Source organism: Leuciscus leuciscus (assembly GCF_965113295.1).
Source record: "Leuciscus leuciscus genome assembly, chromosome: 10".
In the NCBI taxonomy this organism is placed as follows: domain Eukaryota; kingdom Metazoa; phylum Chordata; class Actinopteri; order Cypriniformes; family Leuciscidae; genus Leuciscus; species Leuciscus leuciscus.
The window spans coordinates 35,953,506-35,981,271 of record NC_138734.1 but is presented as its reverse complement, the minus strand read 5'-3'; the positions used below and the strand labels follow the sequence as shown (position 1 = coordinate 35,981,271).

The following is a 27,766-nucleotide window of genomic DNA, read 5'->3' as shown; positions in this document are numbered from 1 at the left end:
AGCACAAGACATCAACAACCACAATAGAAGTTAACATTACAGCCTTTAATAAACATCAAGCAAGTGTACTAAACAGCCTTATCCAACACTGAAATAACGGATACCTAGAGCTAAATCGTTTTAGACGACCTAGCTAAATCGCGCCGCTGAGAAGGCAAGGGGGCGGCACCCAAGCCTAGGGCAGCACAGGTGATAGTGAGTGAGTGTGTTCTGTCAGTGTGTCTATCTGAAGAGCCTGTGGCGTTTTATGGGAGAGCCAATCTCAATCTCGCTACCTTCGCTGTCGCTGCTGGACTCAGAATCACTGCTGCCGGAGTAAGCGCCGAGCCCTGGCAGGATGCCCACGCATACAGCGGCGGAGGGCAGGTGGAGAACGCCCGAGCGGATCACGTCCAAGCCAGGGGATTTGGGCTCGACCGCCTCCTGCTCTGAGAACACAAAACAATACACGCACATAGAGCGCACGCATTCTCTGATGCATTTGACATCTGACGTGGCAGGTTAATACGGGAAGGTAAATCAATATGATGTTTCTCCTGATTTCTAGCAGTAAATATTACAAAACGCTTACATTTACATTATTTAAAAAATATATTCCAGGTAAAATACAAGCGCTGTCGAATGCCACATAATTTTTGGTCAGTAAAAAAAAAAGAAAAAAAAGTGTTGACAAATGCACTTACAATGAATGTCTATTGTGAAATATTATTACAATTTAAAATTGTATTTGAATGTATTTTAAAAATATTCATGTGATGGTAAAGCTGAATTTTCAGCATCATTACTCCAGTTTACATGAACACATGATCCCTCAGAAATCATTTCAATATGCTGATTTGGTGCTCAAGAAACATTTCTTTAACACTTTAGTTTAGGGTCCGATTCTCACTATTAACTAGTCGCTTATTAGCCTGCATATTACCAGGATATTGGCTGTTTATTAGTACTTATAAAGCACATATTAATGCCTTATTTTGCATGACCATATTCTAAATCCCTTAATCCTAACCAATACCTAAACTATAATACCTTACTAACTATTAATAGCTAGTAATGAGTTTATTGAGGCAAAGTCATAGTTAATATTTAGATAATAGTGAGAACTGGACCCTAAAGTAAAGTGTGAACAACATTTCTTATTATTATTATCAATGTTGAAAACAGTTTTGCTGCTAAATATTTTTGTGAAAACTAAGATTTTTCTAGGATTCTTTAATAAATAGAACAATGTAAAAGTCTTTACTGTTGCTTTTGTTCAATTTAATGCATCATTGCTGAATGAAAGTGTAATTTCCTAAAAACTGACCCAAAACTAGTGTTCAGTGATGTACATGATGTTGTTTTTTTACAAAATGAGTCATCAAAATTATTTTCTGCCATAAAAGACAGCACTGTCTTTTTAAGTTTAAGGTATTAAACTTCTAAACAATTTTTTTTATATATATCCGCTATAATGTTTTGGTGCATTTTTTTTTTAAAGCAGTTAAAACAGTGCCACATTATTACAGATCCAATAATGATCTGAAAATCACTTTACATAATTCCATTAAGTGAAGGCAGCATTACACTACAAAGCTCACCTGTCTGACTGCCATTGCCGGCTACCGTCTCCTCTACTTTCTGCTTTTTACTCCCTTCTGAGGACTGAGATGAGCTGTACAAAGGCAAAAATGAATCACAAATCATTATACATAAAGAATATGCAGACTCTATGTTTAAAATACATTAATGCTCTATTTCACAGACAAAGCTTAAGCCTATAGTCCTAGACTAAAATGCATGTTTGAGCTGTTTAAACTAAAATCAACTTACACTGACTTATATAAAAATTTGTCAATGCCATTGTTTTGTCTCAAGATGCACACCAGTATTTCTAAAGTAGTTTTATAAAAGCTACTTAAATGTTCTAATTTAAAGCTCCAGTCCGTAATTTTTTGGGGTTAAAAATTATCCCAATTTATTTTTTAATCAAGTATATAACCAGCCAGTGTTCAAAACGATCTGCTTGCCTTAGCTCGATTCAAAACGGTAAGCTTGTAATAATGTTTTTAATTCCAGTGGTACTGGTGGATTTCTGTGAGAAACTCAAGCATGTCTTTGTGTCATTACGTCACATCTGTGCACATAAAGGAGTCTCGGCTAGTAGGCTATGAGTGTGAGGATGTTGGAGGTGGAGATTTATAGCCTTTTCTCACAGCACTTGATATAATTAAACATCAATTTGATGGCAGAAAGGTTCAAATGACAATCACCAATGACAACTGGAGATTCACCCATTGTAAAATGCAAAAGACTTCGGACTGGCTACAGAAAAAAAGAGACTGCAACCGGGCCCATGCGAAAACAAGGATAAGTATGCATCTAATTACAGATACGTGTGTTTGTATTTCACAGAGTACCAGTTCTAAGGAACATTCATTTGTTGTATGACAGTTAGAAATTAGACTGCACAGAAATGGAAACTGAACTACAGGTAGCCCTAATACACATTAAATGTAGTCACGCAATGCTGATGTTGTTAACATTAATAATTTGAGAACAAAGTCTAATTTGCACGGTTTGACGTGATATGATAAGCGATCGTTAGATTTAATCAGCGCGATTTATATGGAGCGAATTATGTGCCATAATTAAACAAACAAATCCAGCATTTTGCAAACAAACTCGATCTACTTCGCAAAGGAAAACTCGACTCGCAAACAAACAGAAAGCAATGTGCAAGTATTGAACAGGTGTGTTTCTGTATTAAATTATCTATGATTAACCTTTTTGAGGTTTTCTTTTGCAAAACGTTTATTGCATATCTAGACAGAAATCCACATTAGCACTTAGTAGCACTTCACTCTCTCTAGGATAGGGGAATCTATAAGCTGAAAGCTCTGCCATCATATGTTGCTTTTTGTACACTTTTTCTACATCGGACGCATGCGAAATGACTAAATTAGTGCTTATGTCTACACTGAACGAATCTATTTTCATATTCTCCATAAATTAATGAGATTTCATTTAATTGGCGGGATTCATTTGTCTGTCCAAAATAATAATTTGGGCACTGCATACGTCACAGGCAAGTTAAGAAACAATTGTATATTGTTTGTTTTGTTCATTAATTATTTTATTACATTAACAGTTAAGCTGACTGAATTCCAACTAAATAAATAAATAAGTGGGACCCTCCTTTCAATTAAATGAAATCTTCTCAATTTATGGAGAACAAAAGAAATAGACTTGTTCAGTAAATGTAACGTTTTTAGAATTTTTTAAAAAAAAGCAACATATAGTGGCAGAGCTTTCAGCTTATAGATTCCCCTATCCTAGAGAGAGTGAATTGCTAAGTGCTAATCTGTCTGTAATAAACATTCTGCAAAAGAAAACCTCAAAAAGGTTAATTATAGATAAATTAAGACAGAAACACACCCGTTCACCGGTCATTTTCCTCAGCTGTAGGCAAAGGCAAGTTTCAAATCAGTGCTTCTGCCGGGAGACTAGCGCTAAATTAATCCCCTATCTTAGTGCCATCTACTGTTTTAGAAGAGGAAGTTGTTCAACTGCATTTGTGAGAAAATCGAGCCGAGAGATCTCATAAAAAGCTAAGTGTCACACAATCATAACAGACAGATATGCATTTGTATGCACTAGATATGGTATTTGTTCAAAGGTTACATGCAATTTGTAGGATGGTTTTTTATTTATTTGTGAAGTATCATCTTGGCTCATTTATTTATATTTGTAAAACACAATACATATTTGTAACTCCACTGCATTTTCACTCAAACTGACCTTTGTACTTGCACATTGCTTTCTGTTTGTTTGCGAGTCGAGTTTTCCTTTGCGAAGCAGATCCAGTTTGTTTGCAAAATGCTGGATTTGTTTGTTTAATTATGGCACATCATTTGCTCCATAGATTTACTGCAACGCTTTTTTCCCCTTAGTTGGTCAGGGGTGGATGTTGGTAATAATGGATGTTATTCACTTGTTCAGATGACATTTCCCGGTGAAATTTTTTATGTTGGTCATCTGTGATTCCGAATGACAGTATCCACACTCTCCTCAAAACATTGGATTCATCCGCGTTGCGCCGTGCCGAGGCACAACCCACGTAAAGTTGATAATTCCGCGAATAACTGCAATTGCAGATTTCGAACAGAGATGGCGACAAAGAGGAAAAACTACGGACTGCAGCTTTAACTAAGGCCTAGTCCTGGCTTAATCTAAGCCCTGTCAGTGAAACCAGGCCTAAATATAATAATTGAATAGATGTTGAGGTACCTGCGTCGTTTCACTGCCCCAGCCAGCAGGTGGGCCTGAGACAGGTGACTAGTTCTGTGGGTCTCTGAGGGTTTGGGTCCTGCCTTTTTCTCTGGCTCCTTCTTCTGGCTATCAGTGGCTGCCAGCTTCTGCAGAGCGCTGTGAGGTTCACTAGTTAAGGAAAAATCACTGACATGCACTTAGGTGTAATTAAACTGAGAGAAAACTTCACAGCAACATGACAGCCATACTTTCCGACCCTGCTATTGTGGTAAGCCACTAGACAAATGCAGTTTTTGATTTTATACTGAAACGTTCTCATAAACCTAAATGAACTTCTTGGAGAGCTCCACTTTAACAGCACACAAACCGAAATAAACCCACAGACAGATGAGGAAGCTAGGATAAAGAGGGCAACCGCTCAAAAAAGTCACCACAGAAGCCAGCACGTCAATCAAACCTACTTCCTTTTTTCGCTTGGTGCATACAGATGGCCTAAAAAGTTGACACACTTACAGGTAAGATAATTTGGTGTCTCCACAGGAGGCAAATTCAGTAGAATTAGGGCACATTACTGTATTATTCTACAGATCACGGTTCTCAGCAGTGCTTTTAGATGCAGTTATCAAGCCCCGAGAAAGGTTTCAGTTGCCACGACAACGCATCCTCCAACCTTCTATCTACAGGCATACCTGATTGGCAGAAGAGAAAAGCTGATCGTATTAGATGTTACATGATGAGAAATCAATTGTATGATATATGATTTGGATAAAAGCATGACCTCTGATTTCAATAGATTAACGCAACAAAATTGTGCTAATGTGGAACAATCTGCTGTAATTCATAATTCACTGTTACATACCAAACACACACACACACACACACACACACACACAATGATACGGACACAAAACATGATTCAGCCCTGCATAGGATTCATATCAAATTATTCAAAACATTTTCTATCTGTTCATTCAAAGAAACAGCTCAAAAGAGTCGTTTGTTCGGAAGTCATTGTACATATGTACACTTTAAAAAAAAAATTGAGCCTTTTTAAATTTCCATCTAATTGAATTGAATAATCATTACATATTATTCATATTATGATTTAAGAATTTTAAATGAGTAAAAATAGATCTTAATAAAAGATTTTGTATAAATCTTAATGGATCAAGGGAATGGACCATTTAGTTTATGTGATTTTTAATTATAATTTTTTTTTTTAAAGTGTTTAAATTTAAGTTATACAAAATGTTGTTGGAACCTGTATACCTCGAGTGAGCAAGCTTTGGGTTAACCAACTGAGAGTTCAGGGTATATGTGACGGTAAGTTAACCTTTATTTCTGGAATACCCTGCTGGTAAAATGTTTTCTTTCTGTGGCGCTGAAGAGATAAAGCAGCGCGCTGCGGCATTCCACTGCTGGATGCGGGAAACTGAAAAAACGGACTTGACTTTTTTTATGTAAACATGCGCTAGATGGACATCTTTGACCTTGTTCAAACTTCAAACCAAAGACTATAACTATTAAAAGGTGCAGTAAGTGATTTCTGAGAAACACTTGATATTTGAAGTCGAGACCCAAACAAACACACCCTACTGTGTATACAGCACACCATGCTCGAGCTCGTTAAAGTCGGGTGGATTCTGATTGGCTGTCATTGTTTTTACCGTTCATCAGTTTGGAAAAATCTTTCTGAAATTGGTTCCAACTATGGTTCTTCTTTGACCTTAAGAGTGGACTTCCCTATTCTCATAGATAAATTCAAACGATTATTAAAACTTTATAGTCATTGTCCTGTGTCAGTGGCAATTTAGAATGATTTTTTTATGGAATATTGCAGTATTTGTTGAAGTCGTCTGCTTTAAAGTGACAGATTATATAACTGCAGCACACGCTCATAATAAACAGACAGCTATCATGTGTTTGTGTGGACGCTAATATAGTTTTCATTCTTAGTGTGAACAGGTCTTTACAACCAGTGGCAACTTTGCTTTAAAAAGTGGGTGGGACAGGAGTGTGTGCGAGTGTGTATCAGAATATCAGAAATCACTGATAACAGCTGCAACGAGCACTCAGTATGCACCAGATCGCATCTTATTTTACACAAATGAACGAATTGCTAATCGACTGGAGATGTTTCATTTGTATTAATTACATCCGGTGGTGGGAACAATATCGGCGCTGGCAAAAAGTGGTGAAAATGACGCCTGTTTATGGTGCATTTCGCTACATTTTCAGCATCTGGTCTATTTTTAGACGCTTTATCAAGTTAAAGAAGTTAATTTCAGACCTCTTCTCGAAATTATACATTTCCAACCATTCAGTATGAATTTTGAAAAGTATTTCTATTTCTTTATCAAGTAAAAGTTCTTTATGTGAAAGGTTTTGCATGACAAGGTATCAGAGTCCAAAAACGTCCATCTGTAAAACAAAGTTAACTGCTTGAAACTGAACACACGGAGACTGTCTGTTTTCCAAACCTCTAATCCATTTGCCAAGCCAGCATGGATTTCTGTCAGTGCGTCGGGTTCCTCTTGGGGCTGTCTCGTTTGAGAACATACACACTAACAAGGTACAAGAACTCTTTTTTAACTTTTCACCAGCCAGCCATCATTGCGCTTGACAGCTGAAGCTTCTAACATCAGCTTAACGAAGGTGAACATAGAGACAGACTCAGGCAGAAAGCAAAACTCCCATTAAAATGTTTTCAAGAGCGCATGACAGTAATATTGTATGTGCTTTAAGGTGCAAAAGGATATCCTGTATTCTTTTATCTCTTTAGCTTCCTCATCCCGTCTGTGTTTCTCTATTAGAGACTGCTGCCGAGAGACTTCGTCGAGAAAGCTGGACTCGTCTTCATCCAGGCCTTTAACCATGTTCTCTGTGGAGAAACACAACAATAGAATTAAAAAGACTCCATGAATGGTTCTTTTTGAGGAACCGAGCGTCATGAAAATGATATTTTTTCTCAATCACAAACAGTTCTATTGTCTGTGAATATGACCACCATGCTAGTAGATCAAGTACACCCTTGGAATCAACGGCAATAGGAGCAGCAATGGTCGCTAGGGAGACCGAGAGTGGGTTTGTCACCAGGGATACGGAGATGAAGCCGAGATGCTAAGATCATGCCAGTCTCCCATCAGCACCCGCAAGAACAGACCTGCTCTTGATCTCCATCACTCCCATCTGTTCACACTCATAGACACCCACCGACATGCTCAAACACACACCAGCGCATGGGTATGCAAGCACACGTTTGTTTTTGCACAAACGGTGACGGATAAACCCCAAAATGAGGTCAAATATAGATGGGAGAGGCAAGCCACCTGAGACCGTGCGACGCGTGTCGTCTGAAAGATCTGTTCTTGATAGAAATAAAGGGATGATGTGTATGGGAGGAAAGCAGCATGAGCGCTTACTGAATTTGAACTGCTCCTCATATTCTTCCTGTTTCTTGTCTTTCTGCTCTTGTAGCCTTTCGAAGAGAGATCGAGGGTCGTACGCCTCCTCAGGGGCCTCTGTGGTGCAGTGAGAATGAACAGTCAAAACTTGCAAATGCATCTGGGAGAATTAATGCCCATCATTAAAGGAGTTCACTTTCAAATAGAAATTTCCTGAATTAAGGTTTTTGAGGAAAACATTCCAGGATTTTTCTCCATATAATGGACTTCAATGGCAACCAACGGTTTGAAGGTCCAAATGTCAGTCTCAATGCAGCTTCAAAGGCTCGACAATCCCAGTCGAGAAATAAGGGTCTTATCCAGCGAAACGATCGGTCATTTTCTAAATAATAATAATAATTATATACTTTTTAAACACAAATGCCTGTCTTGTACCATCTACATGGCATTACGCCATCACGTTGGAAAGGTCACACGTGACATAGTCGGAAGTACCGACCCAGTGTTTACAAGTTTGGAGTAGGAGGACCGTTCAAAGTTATTGTATGTTGAATGACACATATTTATATGTATTTGTATCAGTTTATTGTTTAAAATGGTCCTTACGTGTGCATATCCTGGATGTTTGACGATGTCACGCGTGACCTTTCCAACGTAATGCACGGCGCATCTCAGAGATGGTACAAGCCGGGCATTTGTGGTTAAAAAGTATATTATTATTTTATTTTTTTAGAAAATGACCAATCGTTTCGCTAGATAAGACCCTTATTTCCCGGCTGGGATCGTGTCGAGCCTTTGATGCTGCATTGAGACTGACGTTTGAACCTTCAAACCGTTAGTTTCCATTGAAGTCCATTATATGAAGATAAATCCTGGAATATTTTTCCCAAAAACCTTAATTTCTTTTTGACTGAAGAAAGAAAGATATGGACATCTTGGATGACATGGGGTTCAGGAAATTAGTATTTGAAAGTGAACAACTCCTTGAAGCCTCTTGTTAATTTGTCTGATTGGTGCTGACGAAGTGAACGTCTCACCCTCCGGGTCATCTGGCTTGCGGACCTTCTCCCATTCTTCCTGTCTTTTTTTCCTTAGGTCGTCTAGTTCAGACTCTGACACAAACTTTCGGCTGAGGTCCACACCATCTGCCATGGCAGAACCTACACAACACATGCAGACTTTTGAGTTATTTATGTATTGATCACCACATTTATCAATATATATAATCCATCAAAACTCACCAAAATGCTGTTTATTTAATCAGGATAAAAACTGTAGGTAGTTCATGAAGTCATCAGCAGGAGATTCTGTTCAGAGATTCAGAGACAGAGGATAAAAAATTGTGATAAAAAAAAAATTTCATTGCACACATCATAAATTTATGCAGAACTAATGCATTTAAATATTCATTTGAAATGTGAAGCACAATATAATTTATGCTCCGAATCTATTAAGTGGATTTTAGTCTGAGCAATGATGACAGATTCTGCACGAAAAGGTAAACACTGCCCCCTAGTGCTGGATTTGAACACTGAAATGATTAAATTCCAGATCCAGACGTACCTATTTCTTTGATTTTGTGCTATTAAAACGAGTTTAAAGTGCCAGTATGATAGCCAGTATTATGCATATACACCATAGGTGCTAGGAACACACAGAGAACAAAAAATATATATTACTCTATTATTAATCTTAAATATTAATCTAACTCAAACCATGGTTTATCAACACTTCCACTGTCAGCGTGGAATGTGCATGATTTATAAAGATAAAAAAATAAAAACATTTAAAAAACCATCACGTATCAAGTAAGTATTGTAATAACAATAAACATCAAAACAAAAAAGACACATATAATGCAATTTGGGTTAGAAAGGTCAGTGACTTCGTACGGTTACTTTATTTTGAATACATGCAAGGAAAACTGCAATATTATTTTAATGAGACACCACCGCAGCTTCAGGGCCTAATATTGATCTGAAGTCGAGCGTGCAAGGTTTTGATCGCACTCACTACTGGATCAGCAAGCAGTGATACTTATACAGCTATTCGTTTAACACACATTATATAACGCTAAAGTCGGTTTGTTTTATACGGCAGACAAATACTGACCGAAATCAAAGAAGAGACAAGGAATAAATAATTATTTTAAGAAGGAAACGGTATCAGATATTTACCTAGTCCGGTTTTGTGTCCTGGTTAAAGCATCCCCTCAGCAACAACTGCCAAGGGAACATAGTTCCTACGCAGGAACCACATTAACTAATGGGAAATGTAGTTTTCATGGGAACGTTTTGCTTTCGAGAATCAATTGTCATATTATTATTATTTATTATTATTTGAGTGTACATAATTTTAAACAGTTAAAAAAAAGTACAATTAATTTCCTTTTATTTTGAAAGTTTTTAATAAAGGGGAAAATAACTGAATGCTTTAAATGTTATACATATTTTTAAACCTGTCAATTTTATGAAATTGTCAACGTTTTTCCAGTTGTCTTCGAATTTTGTTTTGCCTGTCCAGTAGAAAAAAGCAAAGGTGTTAGTATTGTAGATGCCAGTAAACATGTCTTCTTTAAGATGTCTGTTTGCTTGCAGATTTTTGTTTCTTTAAATTGAACCAGCTTGTATACGTTTTTTGAGTTGCAACATAACTGTTGATTTACTACATCACTTAAGTTTTTATTTGATCGATATAATAAATGCGGGACTGGATAGCCTAACAAAGATGACAAAAATACATGTTACACACAGCATTTGATTTATAACTTTAAAATTGGAAATTTGTTTACACAACGCTATCTCCTGAGCAGAATTTGGTTTGTTTTACTGGTTGCTAGGAGGGGTTGGATTCAGCATCATGTGCTGGAGATATGCGACGACATCCACGAAGAATCGTTCTTTTGAATCACATCTTTTTAATGGACCCAGTGAACCGATTCACTAAACTGAGTTGAACGATTATTCATGAATTGGTCGGAACGGATCTCTCGGAAAAGAGCTGAGAGAACGAATGAACTGAAAAGAGACACGTCAATGTAATAGCATGTTAAAAGGTTTGTCAACATATCAACATGTTATTAAATAAATAGAATTTTATTAAAACACTGAAAAACATTTTCGGCGAATTAATGCAAACGAAATCTATTACCCTACTGTTTATTGTAATGGAAGGCAGGTTAGATTCTAAATTACTTTGTTTTCATGATTTGAATCATGGCTACTACAACAAAGGGAATGTGGACACAACCGATTCGCTTACAATAATGGGGAAACGTACTAAAGAGCAACATGTGATTTCTTTTTTACAGTCTATGGTGACAACACGTTAGTTACAAAAACAGATAAACATCATTCTGTCTGAATGACAACACGACCACATGATGACGCAATTATACTGACGTAAAGAACAGCGGAATCACTTTTTGAACCGGTTCTCTAAAATGAACTGTTCAAAAGAACCATTTCGCGGAAATGAGTCTGACTTCCCATCACTGACACTACACAGAGCGCTCATTGATCCTCTAGCTATTTATCTCACACTGATTCCAGTCAGTCAATGCTTTCAGTTCTCAGTCTAACGGTTACTTTCAGTATCAAACACTGGCTGGATCTGTCTTTGTGTGTGGGTCGACAAATTGTTGATTGTTGAAGTGGCTGTGTATGAGAGTACGAATCATTGACTTCTTTACTGAGAAGTAAAGCACACACACACACTTCCCGTGTAGTCTTTGTGTTCGGCCTACGGATCAGTGCTGCTGCATTTACCGAGAATTCTCCGCTTTACCGGGTGAGTAAATACTTGTCTCTGGAATATTTACATTGTTTGATGATAAAATACGTGTTAGTGTATGTGCCAAGTCAAAGGAAGCTTTAAACTGATGTTTTGTTCATCTGTTTGGAGGTGTGGCTAGTTGTATGGTTGCTAACGTTAATTTCTGACATGATGAAAAAGGCTGTTTCAAGACCGAGTGAGTGGACTGTCTAGACAGCATTGTTGGAATTATATTTAACGTTACGTCAGTACCATTTGGGCATAGGCATGTTCGGTTTAAAAATCAGAATGTGGATAAGGAGACATTAGGCAGAATGACTACCTGAGTCACCATTTACTTTCATTATATGAAAATTCATAATGTAAGTAACGTGACTTACGCTGTCAGTCTCAAACCATCTGCCTAACATCTATTTTTTTGTGTTTAATGGAACAAAGAGAGTAATATAGGGTTTAAAACCTCAATGGCAGATATTTTATTTATAGACGAACTGTCCCTTTAAATGCTGCCTACGGAGGCAGCTCACTAGAGTTTGAGACGCAGCCACAGAGACTCAAGTTTATTGACGCTAATTTACTGAAATGACTGCGTGCTGTTTATAAGCTTTCAGCGGGTTTGTAAATGACAGTGACTGTGTACACTGGTCAGTGTTCATTCATGTGTGAGTGGATTGTTCTGTTTTAAAAGAGGTTTTCGTAAAGTTGTTTGGTGTGCTAGCTGTTAGTTAGCCGCTGCTAACACTGACAACTGCTGTAATCGCGTTTCCTAGCAAGAATATTTTTATAGTTTATAAATGTTTTATTACGTACTGCCTGCTGTTTAATGTAGTTATTACACACTATCAATAACCTTGTGTAATCTGTGTATGTGTTTGTTAATATCAAATTAGTCAGGTTAGGTTTTAGATATTACCTGGGGTAATTGTTCTGTCTGTAACTTACTAACGTTAGACACTTAAAAACTTTATACCTTACAGCAAAACATTGTTCGCTAGACAAGCCCTGGATATTATTGTAACTAATAATATAATCAATAATGGCATAGTTACACCAATAGTATAAAATAATATTAATAATTAATATCATAATAATACTTTTTTTAATACATAATTTAGCAAATGTTGACCAAAATGCTGTGTGTATATATATAATATGTATCTATATGTGTGTGTGTGTAGATGTATATAAATATGTATGTAAATGTATATATGTGTATATAGATGGCATATATAATGCCATCATTAGATCAGTGGCTATCATCACTGTTTCAGTGTTTTACTTTGACAAGAATATTAGTGGGTCCTTTTAGCATTCTATTTGCATGTTTGCATGGTCATGTTTTCTGTCCACCCTGATAATAATTTGATGCATAATCTTTTTCAGGAGTGAAAACCTCCCAAACTTTAGGATGCGTGCTGACTGCACCATCAGCTCTGCACGTCTGCGTCTGGCTGCTGATGGCCTGCAGTAGCACAATGACCGACACGTCTACCCGACCCGTACTAAGACACCCTCTAAAGTCCTTCAAATGATATGATAGTAGCCACCTGGATTGCATTCTGTGCCAGCAGGAGCCTCGTGCGGGTTCTACGACTCACCGTAGAACAGCTGCAGTCAGTGCAGTTTTGGCCCAGCCTCTCATCCGGTGGAGCCATGGGGAACAGCTGCGTGTGCAGAGAGGACAGTGATGTGGAGGAGGGATCAGCCCCTCGCAGGCAGCTCAGGCGAGTGGATAACTCTGTGTCTGATCCCCCAGAGGCCAGAGGCAGTCGGCCCAGGGACCCAGTTCGACCGCCCCGGCGAGGTCGAGGACCGCACGAGCCACGTCGGAAAAAACAAAACGTGGACGGTTTGGTACTGGACACGCTGGCCGTCATCAGGACTCTTGTTGACAAGTGAGTGAACCTTTAATGACGAGGGGATCTGCACAGATTTGTCATTAATTCTGGGTAGGAATGAATTATGTATGTCATATCAATTTCAGTTCCCCATTTTTGTGCGTCAGCAATAACATCACTCCATCTTTGGCTAAAAGCATTGACTTGCTATTGAACATACATTTGCATTGTGGGCTTGTTTTCCCAGTATTATTGTTTACCACAGGGATGAAACAACGTCTGCAAGAGCTTCAACTTTTACAATAAAGAAGCTTTAAATGTGCAGATCTTATCGAGAAGCCTGGCAGAGCTCCGTAATGAGCATGCCATTATTTATTTATTCAATCGTTCGCACAGCACCACATTTAATCTTAATGTATTATTGCCCAAGACAGCAGCTTGAGATAACAGAGCGCTTCTTCATGTTTCTTTAAGCAATTTGGCTTGATATCAGAGTCGCCAGTCACTCTTCCTCTTTGTCACATGTTCTTGCACCTTCCTACACAGCCGGCCTACGGCTATCTAATGATGGATGTTCACTTTAGACGAGAAGTTGTTGTGCGGCCATCAGATTTGGTGTCTCTGAACCTACCGTCTTATTTGTAAGGCCTGCATTATTGCCTGGTTATCTTAATAGCGTATGGTCACTCTCTGTAGAGAATCTCAGTTTACAGTTTTACACAAATTTTTCTTTCTGTTTTTATTTTAAATTTTTTTTTCCCAAGGAAAAACACCTAAAGGACACAAGAGGGAGTGTCAGCTTTCTTTTTTCTTTTCATTTCATTTCTTTTTTTCTTTTTTACTTTTACACAGCTGGAATATATTTTGGTTGCTCAACCACATCCTTTGACAGCTGTTTTTTACGTGCTTGCACCTTAAACTGGCTGGATGATATGGCTGTGAGAAATCTCTATAATTTCAGACTTTTGAGGATCAATATTTGTATCTATTTCTATGTTTTACTTCATTCAAGTTGTATTCTAAATGACGCACGATACACTATTATACACTATGAACTCAACTGTGTACAGTCTCAAAAAAGAAAAATTCTGTCATTAATGACTCACCCTCATGTCGTTCCAAACACATAAGACCTTTGTTCATCTAAGATATTTTTGATGAAATCCAAGAGCTTTCTGTTAAGAAGCGACAATAATATTTTTTTTGTGCACAATAGAAATAAAAACAACAACTTTATTCAACAATTTCTTCTCTTCCGTGTCAGTCTCTGAGGCTGTTCACGTTGTAAACACAGTGCAGCGCTCATTATTGGCCGGCTCCTGCATCAACATCATATGCATGCGTCGTGATGCTCACGTGAATAGCGTTAGAGACTGACATGGTAGAGGAGAAATTGTTGAACAAAGTCGTTATTTTGCACACAAAAAGTATTCTCATCTGGCTTTGAGTCAAAAAGGGTGTGGTGTGTGTGTGTGTGTGGGGGGGGGGATTGCGGTTTGTTCTGTGCAGAGCAGAAAATCAGTGTTTGTCTAATTAGAACATACCCCTGTGTGACCATTACACAACAATCACACAGCAGTCAGACACCCATGGCTAGGGGCATTAGACCTCTCTCACTCTCTCTCACACTTTCTTCTTTTTTTCCCAACCACCCTCATAGCTATCTTTTCCTTGTCCTCATTTGCTATTTGAAAACATCACCCCTAATACCCACTAACCACTGATTTATGACTGACAAATGAACCACACTGGTGACACACCGCAGAGTAGAGGCAGATTTATTTTCCTTAAATGTCTCTGGTGGTGTTTTGATCGTGCCGGGCTCCCTCCAGGAGCACCTCAAGGGATTTTGCTATCGCTGCTTAGATTTACTGTTGCAGACCCAGGCTGCAAAATGGATGCATAGAGCCTAAAGCCAAAACAAGCAGCAGCAGTCTGCCCTCCAATAGCAATCCGTCATGTGTCGCACAATCACCCATTATACCATTAGGCTTTCATAACTAATGTCTAGAGCAGCTAAGGTCTAAATAAGATGCTTACACACTTGTGCACCCAGGGTATGAGGCACACTGGCAAACAATTTATGTATTAGGTTGCTCTACTTTTTTAAAATTAACTTTTGTATTTGTTATTTATTTTTGTTTCAGTGACCAAGAGCCACCGTACTCCATGATCACACTGCATGAGATGGCAGAGACAGGTGAGTCTAAGACACCTAAAACGCTGAAGCATTTGCATGTGGGCTTAAATTCTGATATTCTTAATGCTATATGCTAATATAAATGACTTTTTGCTAATACTGCTTATATCATTTATTTGTCTCAACCAAGATTGCATATGGGTTGAGGGAGGAGTAAAGTTTAAATACTATAAATATTGTTATTGTAATTAATGTAATACAGTACAGTAAAATAGTTGTTGTTTTTTTCTTAAATATTTTTTACAGTAAAATATATTACAATAGTAATATTTCTTATTTTGTTTGTTTTTATATGATAATATTTTTTTATTATATATTTGATGATAATATTGAAATATAATCACAATTTTTTTTTTTTATCACATTTTACATTGCAATCACAATTTTATTCAGAAATTACATTTTTCCTCCAAATCGTGCAGCCCGAGCACCTCCTGAGGTGATCGGATTGTTATCCACCTCAAATGCGGCTTTTAGGGCATTTATGCTTGGTCTTTTTATGATTGGGCAGCTATTCAATGCATGATGTCTAAAACCCCCCTAAAATACCTGAAGAGAGCAATCTGTTAGCATTCCTAATCCTATTCATCTCAATGATGGATGACTGAAACTAACCAACCTAGATGGTGCCATCTTTGGTGCTTTTCTCCTTCATTATTTTCTGCTTGCTTGTTAAACGATGTCTACTTCATCTACTAAAATATAAAGGCAAAATGTGAAATGTTGAATGAGTAGCTACATTTGAATAGTTGTCAGTGGAGAAACGGTGTTGTTATTAGCCGAAGTGAACCAGCCAAACCTTGCCTCCCTCGTTCCCAGCTTGTTTACTTTCCATCAGGGGAACAAGTGCAGCTTGTTGTGACCCTCTGGCTACTGATTAAGTTATTAGGCTGTTAATCTAACAGCGGAAGCTGTGGAAGCTCTGTGTATATTAGTGATGGCTGGTTTTGAAGTTTAGCTCGTGCCCTGTGCTGCCATTGTCATGCCGTTGCTCTGTTCTGTTGCATTAGCTGAAGTTACGGTGGGTGTGAAGTGACCTAATGGGTCATGGCTCAGCTTTAGATTTTAGAGTCCCTTAGAGCCTCACAACAAAGACAGTGTATGATCATGAGTATATGCCACACTGCATGTGCTTGATTACAAGAGCTGTGCGCTGCTGTTTCATTACTTACCTTTTTGCATACAAATTTACTCTGTAGCTTTTTTAATTACTCATGGATGTTACCTTTACTTCTGTAATGCTGAGGGGTTGTTTGGGTCTGTATATGGACCAGACTCTAATCAGGGGTCAAAATTTAGCAAGATCATGTGATCACAGGTCGCCAGCTTGCTTCTTTTCTAGCGCCATTGCCAAAGCCTCTGTGACGGTTGATTTTATTTAGTGTGCATCTGTTGCTCCGAGCTGAGCCTGCATGTTGTGGTTTGAGACTGTGTGGCGTCAGGTGGCTGCTAAGAGCTTCATGCAGGAGTAAACAGGTTGAAACATTACCTTGGGCTTTAAGACTCAGATCAAAACTCCTTGAAGAGCATTTTAGTGTAGTATAATATGTAGTAATTTTAGCAATTTATCTCATTTGGTCATCATCATCATCATCATCATAGACCATCTGCTCTCAGGATGTTGGCATTAGCCATTGGAAAAAAACATATCAGTCAAACAATAACTTTCAATGGTGTTTGAAAGCATAGTCATAATAATGGCTCTGTAATACACAAAGCATGTCGCATAGACCGAACTTCTGTTTGTTCTTCACCGTCCTCTTTTGTCTCTGTCCCTCTCTGTTTCTCACACTGTAGATGATGGCTGGTTGGAAGTGGTGCAGTCTTTGATTAGGGTAATTCCTCTGGATGACCCTCTAGGACCGGCCGTAATAACCCTTCTACTGGATGAATGCCCTTTGCCCACCAAAGTGAGTTCACATCTGCATTACCACACAACATTGACTGCCATATTATTTTTCCATCTCTGTTTTCACTAATGGACAGTAATGCAACTCTATTTTTGCTCGCAACTTGAAAATGGACCACAACATTTCCCTAGTATTTGAGTTTATGCTGCTTTTGAGTAAAATTCCTCTCTCCTTCCTCTTAAATGATATCAGCAGACGCTTCTGAAATGTTTCTTTTTCACATTTTTTGTTGATATCAAGATTAAAAACTTTGATAGTTTCTGTTTACAGTTTATAATTCAGACAGAATTGCGCATTAAGGCAGGTCTTATGATGTTATAACTGTTTTTGTACTGATGCCAAATGTATCAATCATTTGTTATTAAATGTCCTCTTTTGGCTCGAGTCCATCAATTTCAAAGTTAAAAGCAAATTATTTTTTTGTAAAGTAATTAATTCAGTAGGTTATATATGAAGTAACTATATTGTGATTGTATATCAATTTTTGCATTATGCATAAAATTTATCAAAAGTGACAGTAAAGACATTGTTATAAAATGTATTTTTCAAGTAAATGCTTTCAATTTAATCCTGAAAAAAAAAAATCAGGGTTTCCACAAAAATATTAAGCAGCACAACTGTTTTCAATATTGATGATAAGAAATGTTTACATTACATTTTAAAATATATTAAAGTAAAAAAAAAAAAAAACTTTTTGTTTTAAATTTAAATAATATTTCACAATATTACCTTTTTTCTGTATTTTTGATACAAAAAATTCAACCTTGGTGAGCATAAGAGACTTCTTTCAAAAACATAAAAAAAATTCTGACCTATTTGCAAATTCAAGCATTGATGAAGAGTTAATTGTTTTGTCAGGATGCTCTGCAGAAGTTGTCGGACATGTTGAATCTGAGTGCTGCTGTGGCGCGTCAGGATGCCCTCATCCCAGCCAAACATCGCAACACCACAGCAGTCCTGGGCTGTCTGGCTGAGAAACTGGCTGGTGAGGGACATGCAGATGCACACACACACACACACACACACACTACATTTGATGTCCAGTTATTTCAAACAATTTCATGTAAGGGACCCGATTTTAAGATTGCTTAAAATGAATCCGAGATCTGTTGCATCTTGTTTTACGTCATCTTTGCACTAGCATTCCTCTGAAGCTAAAGAGCTGCGTTTGCACTCTGTGAAGACCTGTCATGCCTGAGCATGCTGCAGGCTCCCTTAGAGGCCTGTGATTTGACAGCTCTGCTGAGGCTGCAGCACACAAACACATGCACACACTGTCCAGTTCTCTCAGTTTGAAGACATGTGCTTCTGTTTTTAAGGTCAAACACATTGCCCAAAGGAATCATTTGGTTAATACTGTGGTACTTCATCTTGTTACTTTCTACAGGTCCAGCGAGCATTGCGCTCCTCAGCCCTGGAACTCTGGAGTACTTACTGGAGAGTTTGGTGAGAGAACTGAGTGTTTTATTACACATACCGACTAACAGGGTAGTTATAAAAGGGGTCACATCATGGGAAACTAGATTTTCTTTCTTCTTTTGAGTTAAATGTTTTTCACAGATATATTCTGTAACATTCACAACTCAAAGCTTACTTGTCAGTCCACTGAAAAGACTTGCAAAATTAGGTTAATTAGAAGTCTGTGTGGTTATGATTTCACAGCCATGAGCACATTAACGTACACCACCATTCAAAATGTTGGGGTCAGTAAGGCTAAATAATACTTTTATTCAGAAAGTACGCAAAAGTGGCAGTAAAGACATTTATAATGCTGTAAAATAAATAAGTTCTGTTCTTTTGAACTTTCTATTCATAAAAGAATCTTGAAAAATAAATTCATCAGGATTTCCACAAAAATATTATGCTGAACAAGTGTTTTCAAGATGGATAATAATAAATGTTTCTTGAGCATCAAATCAGCATATTAGAATGATTTCTGTAGTATTATGGGACACTGAAGACTGGATGAATGATGCTTAAAAATGCAGCTTTGCCATCACAGGAATAAATTAGATTTGAAATTATATTAAAATAGAAAATGTTTTTTTTAAATTGTAATAATATTTCACAATATTACTATTTGAAGTTACATTATGAGACTTTTAACATTATTAGTGGACTAATTTATTTGTAAAAATGTAAATGCTCAAAAGTGTAGAATATGGCCCCTTTAAAGCTCATCTAAACAGTGCCTCATCCCAGTTTGGAGATCACCTTAACTCATTTTATGTTAATGCTGTAGTTTTGCATAATTGTTTTAATGCTGGTATCAAAGCCATTAACGTGGTTTTATTGGTCTTCTAGAGTTCTGAGGCCCATCCCACTGTCATGCTGTTTGCTCTCATCGCTTTAGAGAAGTTCTCTCAAACCAGTAAGTATGGTGCCAGTTCAAAATGTTCAAACAGGAACTTTTTTGGGGAAAAAAAGGTACTTTAATGAGAACCTGTCTTTGTCTCAGGTGAGAACAAGTTAACAGTGTCGGAATCTTGTATCAGTAAACGTTTGTCTGTTCTGGAGTCCTGGTCTGATCATCCTGACTATCTAAAGCGTCAAGTGGGCTTCTGTGCCCAGTGGAGTCTTGATAACCTCTGTGAGTAACTTTCATTGCAAATGGCATGCATGACTTTTTTTTTTGAATGGTAATCAGGACTTTTGGTGTTTTGTAGCTTTTACAGAGACTTTTTAAATTAAAAAGAACTTAAGAAATAAATATTTTCCACAGAATGTGAAATCTTTTCAGTATTTTTTTTAAATATCCTTCTGAATTCTGTGCACTTGCTATGGCAAAAAACACAATTAGTATTAATAGTTATCTTAACTGTTTGTGTTTTGTGATGATTTTGTAGATTTAAGTCGAATATTATATTAATATCCTTGTATGATGTGTCTCACTGATAATTTTATCTTTGCTTACTCTTTGGGCCGTAGTTATCAAAGAGGGGCGCCAGTTTACATATGAGAAGGTCAACTTAAACAACATCAATGCCATGCTGAACAGTAATGATGTCAGCGAATATCTCAAGATCTCTCCTACTGGACTTGAGGTGAGAGACAAACCATTATTGTAATTGTGGGTAACATTCTGCTAAATGGATTGTAAGATGTGTTCAACAGAATGGAACAAACTGCTCTCTGATTGGTAGCTAAAATACATTTATTTAGAGCTTTTCCAAAATCCAAATAAAAAAGCAAACAAAAACCAATTAAATGTACACACAGGGCATGAGGGGTGTTGTAGAGTAATGAATTATTTGCAGTCTTACTGATAAGGAACAGTTTCACTTCAGGTTAGGACATACTATAAACAAAACCTCTTTTGTACACTTAGTAGTACCAGTTCAAAGCATGCCTTAACAGTGGTTCTCAAACTTTTTCTGCCAGGCCTCCCTTTTGTAGAGAAAAATAGAGCTTTTGCATAACAATCTGCTGACTGTACACTCTCCCTTAAGCCTGGCTCAGACTACAGGAGGTTTTAAATCAGGGATGGAAATTAACTTTTTTGTCCACAGGCCACTGTGGCTGGTGGATTTAAAAATCTACCAGCCACTCAATGTTTTTACCAGCCACTTTCTTGTTTTTAACCTACAATGTGTAACTGCATGTGAAAATTAATACTACAAGATCTACAATACTTAAGCAGTTTATTTAATCTCAAGTCTCAATTAAATACTGTCATTTTCTCTTTCGTTCTTATACGCACACCAGGCAAGGCATTATGGGTGCGTTAGTAGGCCCACCCACTTCACTTTTCAACAGGCCCACCCAAAACTTGTCTTCAAAAAAAAAAAAAAAAAAAACGTTTAATATATTCTAATTTTGTCAAGAACTATAAAAAATTGTCAATAAGATCATAATTTGTGCTAAAATAGTCTAAATGTTTAGTTTAAATTTTTTTAAAAAGCTGGTTATGTCTATCTTGATGTTTCTGCGCAAATTCAGCAGACAGGTTTGTTCCGATCAGAGCTCATGAGTGGAGAGCGCATTTCTGAATATTCCGCTCGCTCATTCCGCAAGGTCGCTCGCTCAACCCAGAATGGCCTGATCCTGGTTCGAAAATATGTGGAATAAGGGCTGCCTCCGACTTAAAAAAATTCTAGTCGACTATAGTTGTTGTTCATTTAAGCCATTCGTGGACAAATCGTCCCTGTATATTATTTTAATTATGCTTAAATAGGCTATAGCCTACAGGATAATGCGCGTTTACATAATATAGCCGCACTCAAGCGCACGACCGCACGCATAAAGCTTGCCACAAAGAACCGGTAAAAGTAATGAAAATGAATGTGTCTAAAATAGCAAGGAGACATTTAATTATTTATTAATAAACTGGTGTTTTGCGGATTCGCCATGAACGCCAGAGAGAAATGCACATTTCATATGGATTTCACAAACAGAGAGCCTATTTCTTTTGGTTTTGAATATTTTCGTTTAAAAGTAGACATTTCAAGCTTTCTGTAATATATAGCCTATATTTCTCAAATCTGTGAGGCACAAGCTGAGTTTCGGCGCCCTCCAGTTCACATGCAATGCAAGTGATCATGCCGGCGCCTTATTACATTGTCTGCTATATATTTTCTTCTTATTTATTAAATACAGGCAATTCGTTGATAAAACATTGATCAAAATTAAGATTCAATTTATACAAAACGAAAAAAAAATTAAAAGAGTCTTTCTACAAAACAAAACTCAATGAAGTGGTCAAAATCATGTCTTACATGTCATGTCTCCAGACATATTTCCGCATCTCATGATGTATCATATCTTTCTCGGCGAACAGCGCCGTTGCTGGAGGGCGCAAGCGCCTCTGCCTCGCGAGTGGATGATAGCCCTGAAGACGCCTAGCAATGGTAGGCTATACCTTTAGTGGTAGTATAGGTACCTTTAGTTAAGTTATACCTCAAGAGTCTTCGTAGCGCACTAAGAGACAACGTTATGATGCGTAATGGAGATTCCAAAGCGCTCTTCTTTGGTCAGAACCATGGAGAGCGATCGCGGATAGGTCCGTCCGCACCGAAATTTTTTTACAATGCAACAAAATATTTAAAGAGCATCAAGCTATTAAAATCTATATTTTATTTTATATTTTAATCTGTTATTTTATCAGTCATTTTTATTAGGTTAAACAGTGATTGAATAATGGTTTTAATTTAACGTTTTTAATTTAAGGCCCACCTTGTCTCGTCGTAAACTAACCAATCTCGGGACTCCCCATTGTCTGCTTTTCTCCATCGTTCTTTTAAAAAAAAAACGTTTTTTGACCTTCGATGTAACGCCACATTTTTTTTGAAGGTGTGCCTTCTCTAAAAGTGTCCGCCGTCCATGTGAAACAGTATGCTATTTTTATTTACCCGCCACGGTGGCCGGTAGGTGAAGCGAGTTTACCCGCCACAACACAAAATCACCCGCATTTGGCTGGTGGCGGGTGCTAATTTCCATCCCTGTTTTAAATCTTAACTGATTGTGAAATCTAGTTGCATCACGCATATAACGAGAATCTTCACAGATTTTCTTTTTTCAAATCTCAAATCTGCACACACTACAAGATTTGAAAATCGTGGCACATCACACACACTACAAGATATTCTTAAGATTATCATGCCAGATTTAACACCTCGTGGAGGAGCGGATGTAAACAAAATGGATACTTTGTCGAGGCAACTTGCTGTAGGCAATTATATGAAGAGACATTATAAAGGCAGTTGTGTTGTTGACACATTTCGACCAGCCATTCCCTCATCTCCGTGGTCCACCGGACCTGTACAGCTGCTTGTTTCGCGGTCACCATTTCAAAAGTTCGGTCACTTCCGTCTCCTTGTAGACTCGTCTCTCATTGGCTATTGTGGAAGTAATCATAGTCGTAATCGTCTCGATTTAAAATCCTAAATATCAAACCTGTATGATATTGTTGTCCTGGCCCTGATGTGTCTGTGGGCAGATCAGAAGGTTTAAGATTGGATCTGTAAACGCTGTCTTAACATGTTCACCTATTGTGGAAGAAGCTAGTTATAACCATAAAAAACAAGTAATGAATTGAGATTAGTTTGTCTAATGTGAGCAATCTTTTTTTCCCTAGGCACGTTGTGATGCGTCTTCATTTGAGAGCGTCCGCTGCACGTTCTGTGTGGATTCGGGGGTTTGGTACTATGAGGTCACAGTCATCACCTCTGGCGTCATGCAAATTGGCTGGGCAACCAAGGACAGCAAGTTTCTTAACCATGTGCGTTTCTGGTTATGTTTAGATATTTCTCTCATTCTTAGGTTTATGTTCTCATATTTACATGTTTATATGAACATTCCTATTTGGTTTGCTCAGAATGTAATGGCATTGTATTTAATTTGACATAATATACACTACCATTCAAAAAAAAATTATCACTGATGATTTGTTGGTATGAATTCAGCAAGGATGCTTGATAAAAAATGACATTAAAGACACTGTTAATAAATGCTGTATTCTATTTATCAAAGAATACAGAAAAAATGTATTAGTTTCCGGAAAGATATTAAAGCAGCACAGCTGGTTTCAACACTGATAAGCATATTAAAATGCTTTCTGAAGGATCTGAAGACTGGAGTAATGGCAGCTTTGCCATCACAGGAATAAATTGAAATTTTAATATATTGAAAAAGAAAACCGTTATGTTAAATTGTAATATTATTTCACAGTATTACTGGTTTTGACTATTTTTGATAAAATAAATACAGCGTTGGTGAGCATAAGAGACTTATTTCATAAACGTAATGTAATATAATTCATATTATTTGTTGTGTATATTTTGGCTATCATAAAAAAAAAAAAAAGACCAGTGGCCTGTTATAAACAATTTTCTTTTTAAGGTATATTAAAAACAAAATAATAGTTCTGTATCACATTAATGAAGAAAGAAACTATAGTGAGGAGAACATATTTGTATGTTTGTACAGGAGGGTTATGGGATTGGAGATGATGAGTACTCGTGTGCGTATGATGGCTGCAGGCAGCTGATCTGGTACAACGCTCGCAGTAAACCTCACTCCCACCCCTGCTGGAAAGAAGGTTTGTGCGGTGCTTCCTGTTCAGCACCTGTAACACAATTATTTGATTGTTTCTTACATTTAGTGTATTTCATCATTTTAGGGAAAAAAAAGTTGTTTGCAAAGATTTGTGAGCAGTGTTCTCTGGAATCTCTAGGTGATGCCATTGGCTTCCTGCTGGACCTCAGCAAGAAGCAGATGATTTTCTATCTAAACGGACACCAGCTGCCTCCTGAGAAGCAGGTGTTCTCCTCTGCCACGTAAGTAGGACTCATTTTCTTTACCACAAGACTTAAAACAAATGTTTATGGAGCTTTTTGAACACTTGCTTTACCTTGTCTTAGGTCTGGCTTTTTCGCTGCAGCCAGTTTCATGTCCTACCAACAGTGTGAGTTCAACTTTGGAGCCAAGCCCTTCCGCCATCCCCCCTCCTTCAAATTCAACACATTTAATGAGTTTGCCTCGCTCGCATCAGACGAGAAAATCATTCTGCCCAGGTTTGCACCGTTTATTCGATTTCTGTACACAGGGCAAATTATCAATGACAGTTATGTAAATGTGAATAATGCATTAGTTATCACCTAAAGCAGGTGACTCATACCGTTCGTTCATGCCAAAGAAAGACCACATAAAATTGCTTGTTCTCTGTCTTTTATTTCAGACACAGGCGCCTGGCTTTGCTCAAGCAGGTTAGCATCAGAGATAACTGCTGCACCCTCTGCTGTGACCAGATGGCCGACACTGAACTGAGACCCTGTTTGCACAGGTACAAAGTTCAGCATATAGACTCAGTGTTTACACCACTGGGTTTATGGGTAAAGGGATGTGATGGTGGATTGGTGTGCTTGGCTGAATTGGAGTAGATAAACCAACTGTTGCTATGAGAATTAAGACATTTAGAACATATTTGTCCTTTTTTATTCTTGATTTTATCCTCTTGCATTAAAGCGGCGCTATGCAGTTTTGGCAATTTCTTCGCTGTTTTCTCGCTTTTTGCTCGCGGGTTTCTCTATAGAGCTCCCCCTACAGCTTCGGAATAGATATTTGACAACACTGTCGTAAAAACTCGTTGGCGACTCTCCCCCCTCCCATCTTCTCCCTCTGGTCATGTGCATTTGTTTTCAAAGAAGCCGGCGAACGCACAGAGCCATGTCCACTGAGGTGTGTATGATACACAGAAGGCTAGCATATAAATGTATGTGTGCAGTGCCGTAAAGCAATTCGTTACATCGCGAGACCTGATGTCATGCGATACTTCCTGATGCTGAGCCCAAAGTTGCAAGGGTGGTTTTTCCACTCACAGGCACTAGGGGGAAGCGAGACCGCCATCATTCAACCCGAAAAAAGTCATATAACCATTCCAGTGATTCCGAAGCTGTTCAGTTAAGGTAAATTAAGTTAAAAAAAACTGCATAGTTCCCCTTTAAGCCAAAATGAAGTATGATTATGAAATATTTGTCGTTATTTTCCTTTGTTCCATGATAGCTAGTAGCCAATTATTGAGCATTAACTGTGACGTAAGAAGCCTATAGAGTGCATCAGTTGGGGTATCTTAAGTAAAAATCCTGTTCATTTTCATTAGGCGAATTGATTTTTAATGATACACACCTACTGTGTGCTACAAGGTTTGTATATTAGCTTTTTGTTTAAGCCATCAGCCTACATTATTTCAACGTATTTTTTTAAATAAATCCTGGTGGAAAAACTACATATGATTCTGCAAAATATTTTTTTATTCGTTTTTTTAATTATGTCCTTCGCAATGCTTCATTGGATTGTAGTTATTTTCCTCATTCCCTCTTTTATCCATACCTTTTTTTCTTTTTGTCTGATTTTTAAATACTTTTTTGCTTCAAAATGCTGCGATATACTTCGCTGATTGGATTGGTTCATGGCTTACAACTCTTTAACAAGACTTTTTAAAATTCCTGTTGTAAAAACAAATGAGAAAAATATGCTCTTAGTGATTTTAGGAATAACAACATTATATTATAATGAAAGATGGATATTCATTTTGATTTGCTAAAGATTATAATTAACAGACTTATTAAAATAGTAGGGTTTTTAAAGATGGGATGTCATGGGACATTTAAACCTATTATTGATTACTGTTATATCTTCTCTTTGTGCTGAACAATTTACTCATCTTCTGTTTCTTTGTGTGATGTCTTCAGTGGGATTTGTATGGAGTGTGCCTTACAGCTGGAAACGTGCCCACTGTGTCGCCAAGACATCCAGACACGAGTCAGACTCATTTCCCACGTGTCCTGACATCAGCCCACCAAACCTAGATGTGGACTTTCCCCCCTCAAGCTTCCATCCTGTCCAGTCCCCTCTGTCCGAGAAGTCAACCTGACCAATCGAATCATGATGCTGTCTCAGGATTGGATGCGGCAGCGTGGACATTTGACAGATGGAGTAGACCTTCCTTAAAACTGGAGGGTAGAAGAGAGTGAAAACTACACTGTTGCACTCCAAGGCGGCCCCAATCAGAGGGTTGTTGAGCGAACCTGGAGGTTTAAAGGCTTCTGGGAATTTTTAATATGCTTTTCCAGGAACAGATAAATTATGGAACAAATGCAACCATTACATTCTGATCTGTCTTTGAGTCTCTCCCCTCAAGCTCTGGTCAGGGTCTATTGTGTGTCTGTTTAGACTTGTTAAATATATATGTGACGTCCCTCATGTATTTTTTTTTTTTTTAATTCCAAGTTACAATCTCAACAGGAAACGCCAGTGTCTTAACCACTTTGTTTCCTCTTTATGTTCATGCCTGCCTCAGAAAACCAATTATTATTCCGCTCCCATCAGACTTGATTGTACTTGAAACTGTTTTGGTTTGATTGCCCCACATTCTGAATATGATTGCAAAATGTCTTGATGAATCAAGACACTGTGATTGATTTTTTTTTTTGATTTTTTTTTTTTTGATTTTTTTAAATAATAGTATTTTACATTGATGTATAATGCAAAGTCCATTTAGAAATAAATGAAGCCAAATTACATTAGGTAAAATGACAGAATTGAGTGAGAACTGATTCCATCAGACTAAAAGGGCAATCCTTAAATGAGATTTTTGGGTAATTTCGTGTGTTTTCTGCCATGGTTAATGCACATATCAGTGTCCTAATGCTGCTGATGCTAAATGTGAACTTTCTTAAGCAGTTAGAGACTGAAATCTCCAGCGCTCCCAAAGATAAGAGAGTATGATTGAATTAAGAATCTTTCACTTTTTTGAATTGTGATGTTTGTAATAAATGTCTGTTTTATGTGTTGCACGATTGTCGTTATCTGACATTATTTACTCATTTCAACAGTGATTTGCATTCATTTCAAAATCCAAATGCACCCAAGAGCGAAATGGAACTATAAAGT

General features: G+C 37.6%; 2 protein-coding genes across 5 annotated transcripts; one reads left to right on the top strand and one right to left on the bottom strand.

Annotated features, from left to right (window-relative positions):
* Positions 1 to 24: 24 nt before the first annotated feature.
* Positions 25 to 9,912, bottom strand: psme3ip1 (proteasome activator subunit 3 interacting protein 1). Its single transcript, XM_082182670.1, has 8 exons — positions 9,833 to 9,912; positions 8,897 to 8,962; positions 8,693 to 8,815; positions 7,674 to 7,772; positions 7,009 to 7,132; positions 4,270 to 4,407; positions 1,581 to 1,654; positions 25 to 428 (listed from the first exon to the last, which is right to left on the bottom strand). Exons 3-8 carry the CDS (start codon positions 8,805 to 8,807, stop codon positions 223 to 225), a joined length of 756 nt encoding a protein of 251 aa, XP_082038796.1. The 5' UTR covers positions 8,808 to 8,815; positions 8,897 to 8,962; positions 9,833 to 9,912; the 3' UTR covers positions 25 to 222.
* Positions 9,913 to 11,107: 1,195 nt separating this feature from the next.
* rspry1 (ring finger and SPRY domain containing 1) lies at positions 11,108 to 27,669 on the top strand. Of its 4 annotated transcripts, none has more exons than XM_082182533.1 (15): positions 11,108 to 11,444; positions 12,813 to 13,324; positions 15,415 to 15,467; positions 17,265 to 17,377; positions 18,236 to 18,362; positions 18,765 to 18,823; positions 19,682 to 19,748; positions 19,836 to 19,967; positions 20,306 to 20,421; positions 23,451 to 23,594; positions 24,302 to 24,413; positions 24,549 to 24,651; positions 24,736 to 24,888; positions 25,053 to 25,157; positions 26,566 to 27,669. In XM_082182533.1, the coding sequence occupies exons 2-15, from the start codon at positions 12,963 to 12,965 to the stop codon at positions 26,660 to 26,662; spliced, it is 1,743 nt and encodes a 580-aa protein (XP_082038659.1). In that variant the 5' UTR covers positions 11,108 to 11,444; positions 12,813 to 12,962; the 3' UTR covers positions 26,663 to 27,669. The 4 variants fall into 4 exon arrangements, with proteins under 4 accessions (XP_082038659.1, XP_082038662.1, XP_082038660.1 ...); XM_082182536.1 differs by lacking the exon at positions 11,108 to 11,444 and adding an exon at positions 11,474 to 12,043; XM_082182534.1 differs by lacking the exon at positions 11,108 to 11,444 and adding an exon at positions 11,474 to 12,073.
* Positions 27,670 to 27,766: the final 97 nt, after the last annotated feature.